This window comes from Denticeps clupeoides, chromosome 4 (assembly GCF_900700375.1).
Source record: "Denticeps clupeoides chromosome 4, fDenClu1.1, whole genome shotgun sequence".
Classification (NCBI taxonomy): domain Eukaryota; kingdom Metazoa; phylum Chordata; class Actinopteri; order Clupeiformes; family Denticipitidae; genus Denticeps; species Denticeps clupeoides.
This window is the reverse complement of record NC_041710.1, coordinates 5331529-5344746: the sequence shown is the minus strand read 5'-3', so window position 1 is coordinate 5344746 and position 13218 is coordinate 5331529. Positions and strand designations below refer to the sequence as shown.

Sequence of the window (13218 nt, the reverse complement as noted above, 5' to 3'; positions counted from 1 at the left end):
TAAAGGTAAACTCCACTTGCAAGTGCATATGTAAAAATTACTGTTATATTTTTTATATCAATGTGGCTCGGGCCCCCCAAAAAGCAATGCTGTTACTTTTTTACACAACCTTAATAAATAATAAAAAGGCTTATTTGAGATAAATCTCAAAAAGGCCATTTGTCCCTTTGAATGACAATCAATTAGCTTTTAATCTAAAAGTAGTTGCACTACTTAATGCAGTATTAGTATTACTGTTAACATAATATACTAATACATTTTTAGTGAGGATAACATAAATGCAGATGAGAAGCCCAACTCTTAGAGGAGCAATTGAATCGTGGTGCATCTTATAATCCCTCTGTGAGAGATGACCACTTCTTTCCATCATCTTTATTTCTGGAGCACTGAGAAGTTAGAATTATTGTGAACTTTCCTAAGGTCAGTATGGGGGTCCAGAGGGCAATCACAACAAACAGCGGTGGCCAAGGGTTGCTGTGCTACTGATGGGTAGTGCTGGAAAACAGATCAGTGTATGTCAAAATAGACTTCACAATCTGGTACGGCATGGTGGTTGGTTTCTGCTTATTGACCTACAATAAACTGTTCATTTGTTCTTCACCCTCGGCATGAATATTAAATAAAAATTTGTCCATGCAAATATTTGGGTACCCTTGAAATTGTGATAATTTGAATGCATAAAACTACTTATTACATGTAGCACCAAATTGGCTTGTTAAGTCTTGAACTTCATGTATAGATGTGTCCAATTATGATTAAAGGTGTCAAAAATGGAAGTTGTGCTTCTTTTGAACCCTCCTCTAAAGAGTGACAGCATGGAGAACCTTAAAGCGATTCTCAAAAGATCAGAAAATTTTGAGTGTTCATGTTTTAGGGGAAGGCCGACAGTTCAACTGGAAGGAAACGGAAGCCACAGGCACAGTTAAAACCGTGTCTGGCAGGCCAGGAAAAATACAGGAGCAGCACATGTGGAGGGATGTGAGTATAGTTACAGACCTGCAAGAACAACTTGCTGCAGATGCTGTATCTGTACATTGTTCTGCAATTCAGAGCAAAAACATCTGCATGGCAGGGTGATGAGAGTGAAACAAAATGCTTGGGACCTATGAGACAAAACTACTTATTTGTTTGTAACAAAGTGCTTTACACTGCAGCCGGTTGCCTTAGAGTTTTTTTAGAGGTTCCATCATGCCTTGGGGCTGTTGGACAGTTTGATTACTGGAAACCCTTGTTCAAGGGTTCTTCGGGACAATGTTCAAGCATCAGTCACAAAGTTGAATCATGCAGGGGGTGGAAATTCCAACAAGACAATGACCCCAAACACAGTTGGAAATCTACAAAGGCATTCATGCAGAGGGAGAAGTAGAATATTCTTGAATGACCGTCACAGCCCCCTAACTTCAATATCATCTATCCATGCTTGGCAGCCATCAAATTTTACTGAGCCGGAGAGATTTTGAATGGATGATTGGTGTCACGTCCATGCGGGCATGACGCGGCGGGTGAACGGAGAGGAGGACGAGGAGTGACGAGAAGACGTGGAATGAAGGACGCTTTCACCTGACATCACGAAACCGGGGTTTAATTGTGAATCACGAGACATCAGAGACGTAGACACTGGTGAACATGGAACATAACGTTAAAGACCTGACAGCGAACAGAAATGAACAGGGCAGCTTTATACAATTAACACAGGTGAAAACGATTAGGGAACAGTTCACATGACAACAATGAAACCCCATTTCGGACCGGATCGTGACAATTGGTCAAAAAAAAACTCCATCCAAATCCAGACACTTATCAAATGCTATAAGAGGCATCTAGATGCTGATATATTAGCAAAAGCAGGCTGAACTAACTATTGATGTCGATTCTCTGTTGGGGAGACCAAATTTATTTGGCTGTTGTTCGACTTAATTTCACTGCTGAAATATTACTGTTTCCATATGGCATGACATAAAAGGAAGTTGCTGTTTTAAAAGCTCAGCCAATGATATAAAAAACAATTAATATGACTTTGCATTCCTGTTAAGAAAGCTAAATTCTGTTAAAACAGTTATATGGAATTAAATCTTGGAACTATCGTTTTTTGGTACCACATAGTGGTATTTGATACCATCTAGTGGTAGGGTTCAGTTTCCTTTTGCTTTTTTGTTCAGGGACACAATAGTAGTAAGTGTATCAGTGAAATATCAATTTGTATGTAAAGCAAAAGATTTTAAGATATTTCAGTGAATATACTGTAAATAATCACTTTACATCAAGTTCCTAAAAAACAGGCTAATACAGGTTCTATAATCTATATAATCTATAATATTATATCTATTAAGCATGGAGATTTTTAAAATTTATATAAAGATATTTAGTCTCTAATTAATAACCTACAGCAGAGCTACAGAATGGCAACTGGCACCAACTGGTGGAACTTGCTAACACCATCATTGGTTACATTACTGGTCAAAGAATATTGTTTTATATTTTTGAGAGCAGCACTGGTATCCCAGATATCCTGGATCTGCACTGAAGCTGGATTCATAGCTGGTTAACTAGGAATAGGATATAAATGATCTGCAAATAAAAAGATGTTCTGAAGGTGAAGCGTGGATAGTGGCCACTGCTTATACTACATGTATTGGACGTCTAGTCATAATTTTTTTCATGTAACTCAAATGGGGGCAGTGGTAGCGGATAAGGCAGCGGACCTGTAATCAGAAGGTTGCCGATTAATATCCAGAACTGCCTAGGTGCCACTGAGGTGCCACTGAGCAAAGCACCGTCCCCACACACTGCTCCCCGGGCGCCTGTCATGGCTGCCCACTGCTCACCAAGGGTGATGGGTTAAATGCAGAGGACACATTGGGCTGTGCTGCAGAGTTTGACAGTGACAATCACTTCAGTTTCACTTTAGATTCACAATCTCCTTCTGTAGAGGGCGCTAAAACACAGTTATTTAAAATCTATTTTCAAATAAGATTGTTCAAGTGTCTTGGAGTGGTCAAATTCAGACCGATTAAATCAGTGATCGAACAAGAAAAAAAATCAATTGCCAAGCAGTGACACCACATTTTCCATCTAGACCCAAAATCCAGGTCGGCTATACAACAACTACAGTTCAAAGCAGGAAAAGGATTCTATTAAGAAATATATAGATATATTTCTCAACTTGTCCCAACATTTTAAGCAAAGTGAAACATTGTGATGATGTATAAAAAGGCCAGAGCCCATCAGGATGCCAAAGCAGAGGAAAAAATATTTGTTTAGTACATCTGCACACCAGTTTCCTGTAGATAGAGGAGACGTCTGTAAGCCTAGTGCTGATTATGAAACCAAACCTGCAGAGGAATGACGTTCAACCAGGCTTCAACCACACCCTTCTCTGGTTCCAGTTCCATTGTTTTTGATGGGGCTGTAGGATTTTTTTATATAATGCAGAGTCCTTGTACATTAAATTCTGCTTTTCTAAGAAAAATAAACTGTCGACACTGCAGGGTTCCCACCAAGCAGCGGGACAGGCTCAAAGCCTTGTTGGGATGAGAGATGGGTGTCATGAAGCAAGCCGGGACAATATTATTTTAACTCGTGGGTCAGAGAAGGGAAGCATAATACATATGTCTCTGTATGAGATTTTTGCCAAACAGCAAGAGCCACTGATAGATTTAATTGAATTCTTGCAATAATATCTTCTTCACATGTATTTTTTTGGCTGTGAAAGGTGTACCTACAATTCAACTCTGCCTACAGTAAGAAAAATCACATAAGCATGATATAAGGAATGATGCAAGCATTATGAGAACCATTCTGTTGTTCCACTTCCCTTCTTTCCCTGGATTTGCTGTTTTGGGGTTTGGTTATTTCACACATATCGCTAAAACCAACAATGTCCAAGTGTAGCAAACCAAGTGTAGTGAACTAAATAACTAAATAAATTCAATTTGTTAAGATGATGCATTTCATCCTGCAGATGTCTGGACTGCTGCATGAATATTGGAGCAAAAATTGGTTTCAGAAATCTTTTAGCAAATTTATTTGAAGTAAGACCTGTGGGATCTTTAAGAGCAAACATCTATGTTTTCAGAGCTCAACGGGTTACAGTTCAAATACGCAAAAGTATGCACATGTGGTGTCTTCAAGGTGCTTTGTTTGGATACACAGAAGTGCCTGGAAGCTCTGAAATCCTCCGTATATTCCACCCATGACCGCAAAGTACAATTTAAAAGAACTATTGAAATAATTTTAATAATATTAAATGCAATGTTTTGTGCAATAATGCCTCCATTGTCTTTATTGTGTCATAGCACCATTTGGCCACTAGTAGCCGGTATTTCCCCTTAGACTGATGGTGGTCTGTTCATTTCCTGGTCCAAGTCCCTGGTCTTTACCATTGTTCTTTGATTACATGCCTTGGTTCCTTGTGTTTCCCTCCCTGTGTCTACTCTTCTCAATGCCTTTTGAGATGCATCTCTAACTATGCTTGAGTTTCAGTTCTGTTCATTAATCCCTCACTAAATTGCCACTCGACTCCTGTTTCATGCCCAAATGTGACACGGGGTGTGTTGTCATTGCTCATGGAAACTTATTTAATTTTACAGCACTTATCAAACGGCTTTTTCCAGAGCAACTTACAATCGGTAATTACAGGGACAGTCCCCCTGGAGACACTCAGGGTTAAGTGTCTTGCACAGGGGCACAATAGTTAGTGGGATTCTGGCACATAGGCGAGTTAGTTGTCCGCTAGGCTGCTACCACCCCTCAATCTCACTGTACCAAGAAAGCCATATGTATTCTCGCATGTTCATTTTCAATAATTCACAGGACTTACTGTGCACATTCGCTAGGCTACTTGTCTTAAAAAACACTTTTCATTGCAGGTACCCAAAGTCACAGATGGGTGAAGCCCTCAGTCTGACTGTTCGAGCTCTGGGACATTCTTCTCACTGGACATTCTTTAAATGGCCGGGGAATGTGTCTTTGTGTGGGGGAAGGGTCAAGCTGTGAATGTGCTAGGAGGTGTGTGTGTTTCTGTGGGGGAAAGGGCCTCATGTCAGCTGCTTCATATTGATCCCAGTAAGAAGCCTGCCTGTTTCCAGATCAGCTTGTGTCCCACCCAGCCACCCAGGCTGGCATATCTGTTATAACACCACTGGAGTGGCAGTAAAATATCCCATGCTGATTTTGTCTTATTATGTCAGGTAACAGGGGGGGTCGCTCAACACATTCGTGGTGACAGACGGTGCATTTTAAGTTCACTCAACTGAAAATAAAGCTTTGCTATTGATTCATAATCCATGAGAACACTTTGTTCCATGACCTAGTGTCAAATGACAGTTGCTTTTACGATGTTTTGTGAAAGATGTGCATCTGTGTTAGACATATGTTTCTGTGAGAATCGACTTTAGAGCGTGACGGTACAATTTAGCATGGAATAGATCAGAACACATGCGCATAGTTGAAAAATTACATCATGTCTCAGTACCTAGCGTCCCAGGATGAGACATATAGATATGCAGGTACCAGAGAAGAATAAAATAAATACATAGATTTGGAAATACAATTCGTTACAATTACAAAGTAAACACAGACCATGACCACAAACCAAGCTTTTCTCAGTTTTATTAATTGTTGTAAAATTTGAATGTCCTTAGCACGAACACCCATTTTGTATAAATGTAAAACCTCTGTTGGTGTATTAAAACGTTCATGAGCCCTTGGAGAATTTTTTAGGGAAATCGGTGTCGTCATAAATGACTTGTAGCATGGGTGTGACCTTGAGTGGGAATGTCACTGTGTAAACTGTCACATCTAAAATTATCCATGGTCTTTTATGTTTTGCTTCGACCTGAACCGCAGGCCAGACTATAAGGCGGTCTAATTTTTTCAAATCGAATTTGCAGGCTCGCCATTACCATCCCCCACCCCCTTTTTATCTCGGAGACTTGGGGTTCTTCAGATGGACATTCGGGAGGTCGAGAGTACTTTTGAAAAACATGTGCCATTCGTTGAGAAGAGATATTCTGGAGGAGTGGTTCTCCTCTCTCTTCCGATTGGCTGAAACGGAAGGGCCTTTCATTTGTATTTATCATTTTAATCATCAAAAAAATGATCTTTACGAAGATGCTGAAATCATGATAAAAATCTTGAACTCTTACCAGTGACTAACCTGCCAAGTGGGAGTTTACAGAGTTAAATGTCTTTCTGCACTGCTATAAATACAGTTTTACTTCCTCATTCATGACATAATCTGGTAAAAATAAAATTATGAATGAGGCGAAGGTTGAACAACTTCCCAACACTTTTATTTCTGTCAAGGGAGCCTTCATTCAACTGTGAATGCTGAACGAAATAGTGGCCTATTAAAAAAACCGACACATAAACTGCAGTTATATTATATTATAAACTGCAGTTATATTAACGTTATATTATAGAAACGTAAAATAATACACGTTCGTGTGATGAACATCCAGTTCTTCTGAGTATGTGTGGGGGTCGGAGTCAGGTCAACATCCGCCGGGCGCGACCACTAATTAACCTTTGTAATTACCCGAGCTCGGCGGTTAGAAGAATAGCGTCACGGGGGGGGGGGATCCCGAGAGAAAAGGGCGCGACGTGATTGGCTGCTGCACTTGTCCGTCGTGGCGGGAGGTGGCGCCCTTTATCCCGCCTGAACCAATGGGCGACGAGGACAGGAGGGCCCGTGAGGTATAAAGACTTTGACTAATGTTGGGTTTGACAGACTAGTGCGAAACGCCGTTGCGCTCGGGATTAAGATTAGTGAAGATAGTATATATTTTATTTGCCAAAAGATAAATTGTACATTTACAATTTTTCTTCCGCTTATTATTCAACACACGCAATCATTTAATAGAACTGAATCCACTGTACTATGGGACAAGAAACTAAATGGCTTCTCATAATTGGGATTTATTTCATTAAGAGCTGCGAACCATTTTTTTCCTTCGACGAGGCACCACTTCCTAGTAAGATAGACTCTTCATTTTTATTACATGGTTTTATTATCAGTCATCTAATCTCGAATAAATTTCTTTGCTTATTGTCATTTTGTTGATGACTTAATATCTTCTTAATATCTTCTTATAAATAAAGGGCCACGCCAGGTCAAAAAAAATTGTAGGCTGTTCAGTAATGCTGAGAAAATCTTTATTAACTTCATTTGTTTCTTCCTCAAAGGCAACTCAACCGAGGACCTTGCAGACTACAGCAACATAGACACCAGGTTCTCTGTGCGCACGGCGGAATACCCAGATGACGACTTCTGCTACCTGGTGCCTGGGAATGCCGACACCTTCTCTCAATGCGGCTTCGTCATGAGCGCACCGACGTTTCTCGTCATCCACGGCTGGTCGGTGAGTGTTGGAGGGTCTTCACTTTTTATTTTCTTTTTCTTGATATATAAGCCAAGTGCAGGTGATGAACAAAACAGACCCTGCCTGGAAGGAGGGGGAGAGAAAGTCCGGATGAACTGGCATCTGTGTCCATTCTGGCCGGGAAGAAGGTTTCAGTCCGCATAAGGAGATCATCTCACATGGACCCAGCTCTGAGGTGGTCTGTGCACCAATAGAAACAGCTTGACCCTCGGAACCCCTTGCTAATTAAAATTATACCTGATGTCCTGTGTCCTTAACACAGTGGGGTCCAAAAGAGACCTGGCTGAACGTTGGTTTATTTCTTTATTCATTAGAAAATACGTTTTAGGGAGGCTCGTTGTATTCAAACTGATTTGTGAAACTTCCCAATAGTCACATTCTCAAAAAAAAAAACGACACTATAGGAGAATGTTGTGCACAAAAGGGGTCTGTGCAAAATACAGAGAGCCTGAAATTCGTGGCCTCAGACATCTAGATTTTAATCTGCCGCTGTGTGTCGCCTGAGCCCGACGTCTGATGTGGGCTTTGTGTGTTGCCAGGTTGCAGGGATATTTGAGAGCTGGCTATACAAGTTGGTGACGGCGCTCTTCGAGCGGGAGCCGAATGCGAACGTCGTTGTGGTGGACTGGCTGGAGCGTGCCAGCCAACACTACCCAACCTCGGCGGAGAACACCAAAGTGGTCGGCAAGGAAGTGGCGAAGTTTATCAACTGGTTAGAGGTGAGGTGCTTTCTCAAGAACTGCTTCAGAATTATTTTAGTCCATAAACTGTACTTTCTGGATTATAATACTGTGCATTCTTTCGTTTCTCCTCGCCTTAAGGATATGAAGTATCCTCTTGAGAAGCTTCACGTCCTCGGCTACAGTTTGGGTGCACATGTCGCAGGCATCGCAGGAAACCTAATGAGCAACAAAGTCAGTAGAATAACAGGTTAGACGCCTCCTCCAGACCCAGTTTGCTCATGAAGCGCTGACTCGTTTTGTAATAAGTCAGACCCTTGTCCAGGAAAAGCTGATAAAAAATGTCAGCAGTGTCAGCGGCACATGCAAAATGCATAGACCGTTCTTCTGTATCAACCATGGCTTATTTGCAATTAAATATTTCAGTTCCATGCAGAATGCGTCATGTGCCATGTATGCATCGTTCCGGTGTCTTGCTGCTTTTCAGTTTTCAGTCCAGCCATTGCTTTATTAGGACCAGGTGATCATTAACAACCTAATAATATATCTTTATTTGTCTGGCTATCCATCCATTATACATTTTTAAAATGGATATATCAGTTCTAAGTAACCAACCACTGGAGTCAAATTGTCACCCAAACTGTAGGGACAAAATTGATGCCAGAGATATTTCTTTTGTCTTTAAATATAGCCCTCAAAAACTGTGGACTGTAGTTTAGTAAATCTGCTAAATCTACTAAATCATCATCTTCCTAGGCCTCGACCCAGCAGGCCCCCGCTTTGAGCATGCAGAAGACCTCAGACGTCTGTCTCCAGACGATGCCCACTTTGTCGATGTTCTTCACACAAACACCAGAGGAACCCCAGACCTGAGCATTGGGATCCAGAGGCCTGTGGGGCATGTGGACATCTACCCGAACGGAGGCACATTTCAGCCAGGTTGCAGTCTCCAAAGCACCATAAAGATGATAGCCTCCTACGGCCTACAAAGTAAGCTCTCCATGTTCCTGAGCTTTGTCTCTACACACTTTTCAGCCAAAACATTATGATCATGACAGCATTGCCACCAAAACAGCCATGACCTGCCAATGCATGGACTCCTAGATCCATGGAGGAATTCTGTGGTATCTGGTTCCAAATAAGATCTTTCTATGGATCAGCCTTTTATCAAGCACATGAACATGAGCATCCTGACTGGTTGCACAACAAACCGTGGTGTATTCTGACACCCTTCCATCAGATCCTATTTGAGATACAGTAGATCTTCTATTGGATCAGACACACTAGCCAGCATGTGCTCCCCATGTTCCATCAGTAAGCCTTGGCCATCCACAATCCTCTCACCAGTTCACTGTTTGTCCTTTTTGGGACCCCTTTTGGGGTCAAGAGCTGCACAAGAGACAGCCATTACAAATTTGACCCTTGCCAAATTCCCTACGGCACCTAAATGCTTCCTACAAATGTTCCCTAATAATGTAGGGAATATTTATATAGCCCACCTGCTACAAGCTGCATTTATAACAAGATTATGACATTCACCTTACTTGTCAGATTGTTATGGCTGATGTACAAAGTCTTTAAGCCCATTGAGAAATACTGTATGTAAAATAAAAGCTGTTGTAGATGTTGTGTAAGGGTTTACCATTGTACATACTGTAGAGTACTGTGTGTGCACATTTTTACCTCTTCTATCTTACAGACATGGCCCAGATTGTGAAGTGCTCCCATGAGCGATCCGTCCACCTTTTCATCGACTCTCTGGTAAACCGAGAATTCCAGAGCTGGGCTTATCGCTGCAGCTCCAAGGAAGCCTTCAACAAGGGCATGTGCCTGAGCTGCCGCAAGAACCGCTGCAACAAAGTGGGATACGGCATCAACAAAGTTCGAACCACAAGGAGTGCCAGGATGTTCCTCAAGACCAGAGAGATGATGCCTTACAAAGGTGAGATTTCAAGAATTTCTGAGCTTCCTCCATGCAATGCAAGAATTACATGTTGGCCATCTCTGGACAGTTTTCCATTACCAGATCAAACTCCATGTCTTCTCCAAGAAAAGCATCACACTTGTGGAACAGCCGTTGCTTGTGTCTCTATATGGTACCACGGCGGAAAAGGAAGGAATCTCTGTCACCGTGTAAGAAACAAAATTTTGTTCCCTTTTAGAAATGGCCGCATCCAGGGACTGTTCAGTGTGTAACCTGTTTCCCATTTCAGGCCTGCCATGTCCTCCAACACCACAATAACCTTTCTGTTGACTACTGATGTGGACATTGGTGAGCTGCTGATGGTCAAGATGACATGGGAGAGGGACTCTTATTTTTCTGGCCTGTTCAGCTCCGATGAGTTCATGATCCGGAGGCTCCGTGTCAAAGTTGGAGAGACTCAGGCCAAGTAAGCACATGAGGCGGAGATGAAATGAAAGCTGAATTCCCAGTGTTTTTACACCCGATGTCATCTTTCACACCGCCAGGGTCATTTTCGTCTCTAGAGATAGGGAGTTTGCCCACCTGTCCCAGGGAGGAGGTGAAATTGTTTTTGTGAAATCAAAAGAGGACCAAGTCAGCCGTCGAGAAGAAAGGTACGATTAAAAAAGGTTGGCTCATTGTAAACTGCTATTGACTTACGACTGACATGGTTTGTGGTCTGCAATTGATTCTTTTTACAGGCTGCATAGACTGAAGGCGCATGGCAGCTTCTTCCAACAAAACACTGACTGACACAAAAGAACCACCAACAAAAAAAAGGAATGAAAGAAGTTTCATAGTTATCTAGCATGCCAGCATTTGGGCTACTGAAGGTGGCATTCAACATTTGATGCCACACGATGAGGTAAATGATATTGTTGAATAAACTGGCTGTATTTCTATACCTACAATATGTTATTTGAGGAACAGTAACTGAACACTTAAGAAATGTAGGTTTTATGAATAGGAAAACACATTGTAGGTGTAATCTTCTTTTGTATAAACTGTATAAATGTACGTTCCATTTAATTGCTACTTATGACAAATGTGATTTATTTTTGCATGCAAGTAAAGAATACCTGATGAATACCTGATGGACAAAGAAAGTGCATTGCATACGTCTGAAATAAATTGCATGCTTCTTCATGTTTGGTGTGGGGAAAATGTCATAATTGGCTATTTGTAATTTAATTTTTTTAAAGGGAACTTAAGAAATTAAACATTTCAGAATATTAACTTGGAAGTTGAAAAAATATTAAGATTTAGGGAAAAATTATTTCCATGAGGAAAAAACCTCCAGAAATATTGCATATTGATTGATATGACGTTTGTAGCATACATGTCCTTTAATTCAAAATGTAATTTTTAGTTTTACATGTACAGTAAAGTATATATATATTGATGGTGTTGATATTCTGTATCTTTACAGCTTTCTTAATGACACTTGTCTCGTATCTGACTTATTTTTGTATTTTTTAATAAAATGTGCAGTCCTCAGTTTGAAAGTATTTCATATATAAAGGTATTTTGTTTTTATCCATCGATTCCTATAAAAATATTCAATAATTAATATAATAATCCTAATAAAATGGCAGAAACATGTCTGAAATATAATATAATAAATTTAGTGGTTTATTCACAAAACTTACCCACTTTTTCCTGGTGCCCACAAAGTGCATTTAAATGACATTTTATTGTCAAACATGACAGCAGAAGTCAATCAAATTACAAACACACCTATTATCACTCATTATCACAGTCTGTGCTTTCTACCAGGTAAAAAATAATTCTCCATTAACCAGAAGAAGCCAGAGCCCAGACCTAAAATCCAATAGAAAACCTGCGATGTGACCTGAATAGTGCTGTGCACAAGAGATGCATTGACAGGACTTATCAGACGTATCCAGAGTGACTTACAATCAGCAGTTACAGGGACAGTCCCCCAGGAGGGACACAATGTTTTACATTGTGGGGCTTTGGACCTGCGACTTTGTGGTTATGTGCTTCAAAGTCAGGTGTGTTGCCCGCCAGGCTACTACCTGCCTGGATAAAAAGCGTGCACAGATTTGCTTGTTTTCAGTTGAACTGTAAAGATTGTAGGTATTATTAAGGATGGGAAACATTTTGAAATACGTTATTGTGGCATCACAAAAACCTGACATTTTAAAACATATCAACATGGTCTGTGGTGATGGGGGAGTGGCAAAATGACACATTATGGCAGCCATGTGGAAAACATGAAGTACGAAGTACATAAAGTACCAATGAAGTACCAATAAGACAGCTTAGATTCCAGACAGAAACCTAACATCTTCATGCTGATAAGTTTTGAAGATAAGTTTTATAAGATGAGACTTTCTATAATTATCCATCCATGCTCCATAACCATTATGTCCTCTTAAAACTAAATGGTTAACGGAACCCTTCCCTGTTCTTTGAATTCTGATTGGCTGCTGAACAGATGGTTGTTTTCACAGTGGGTTCTTCAGAACCTTCCGAATATTAGAAACAGATGTTTCACACCCATCTTCAGATGTACAACTCCTACAAATTTCTGACTGATACAACCTGTATCATGAAATGGCAGTCATGCAACATGCAGTGGTATAGAGATATAAAACACTGAGTGTATTAAAGAGAGCCTAAGCATGCTTACAGAAAGAATTATGTTAGGAATCTGAGGCAGTTCTTTAATCCGAGCTGAAGAAAGACTTATTATTTTTTTAAAAATGACACGCATTACTTTTTTTATTTTATCGCTAAAAAAAACAACTTTGGTGGGAGATCAGTTGCATAAGACCAGTTGCATGAGGACCAGTGGCAGCTGGGTACTCAGATTGGCTGAAGAGCTCCTCACGCTGCTCTCCCAGGCCTCATAAATCCGCCCTGTTCCGATTCACATCTGCCCCCCATCACAGTGTTCCTGTCAGCAGCACGAACGGATCAGGCCTCACGCAGAACGAATGGGAAACGCTCACTTAAGCCTCACATGCCGAGACCGCTGCCTTTGAGTAACGGGGAAGTGCATGGAGAGGAATTCACACGTGCATTTTCAATGGAATTAGGGGAGGAGTCAATTTCTGATTTCTCTGAATTATATGAAATACGATCTGCTGCCAGATACGTATGTGAGGTTGAATGCATGCAAGGTTATTGAAAAGAACAAGTACAGATAAATTTCTCAAATTTATCT

The 13218-nt window shown here is 40.8% G+C and overlaps 1 protein-coding gene across 1 annotated transcript; it reads left to right on the top strand.

Moving 5' to 3' along the window:
- The first annotated feature begins 6743 nt into the window (after positions 1-6743).
- Positions 6744-11533, top strand: LOC114787663 (lipoprotein lipase). The gene is made up of 10 exons (XM_028975415.1): positions 6744-6974; positions 7186-7361; positions 7922-8101; positions 8204-8312; positions 8819-9052; positions 9762-10004; positions 10075-10195; positions 10276-10452; positions 10532-10639; positions 10727-11533. Exons 1-10 carry the CDS (start codon positions 6881-6883, stop codon positions 10776-10778), a joined length of 1494 nt encoding a protein of 497 aa, XP_028831248.1. The 5' UTR covers positions 6744-6880; the 3' UTR covers positions 10779-11533.
- Positions 11534-13218: the final 1685 nt, after the last annotated feature.

Excerpts from the sequence above, each read along its gene's own strand:
- LOC114787663 (XM_028975415.1), top strand. The coding sequence starts at position 6,881 with ATGGGACAAGAAACTAAATGGCTTCTCATAATTGGGATTTATTTCATT. Across the intron at positions 7,362-7,921 it reads TCGTCATCCACGGCTGGTCG|GTTGCAGGGATATTTGAGAG; the intron begins GTGAGTGTTGGA and ends GTGTGTTGCCAG. Across the intron at positions 10,453-10,531 it reads GTTGGAGAGACTCAGGCCAA|GGTCATTTTCGTCTCTAGAG; the intron begins GTAAGCACATGA and ends TCACACCGCCAG.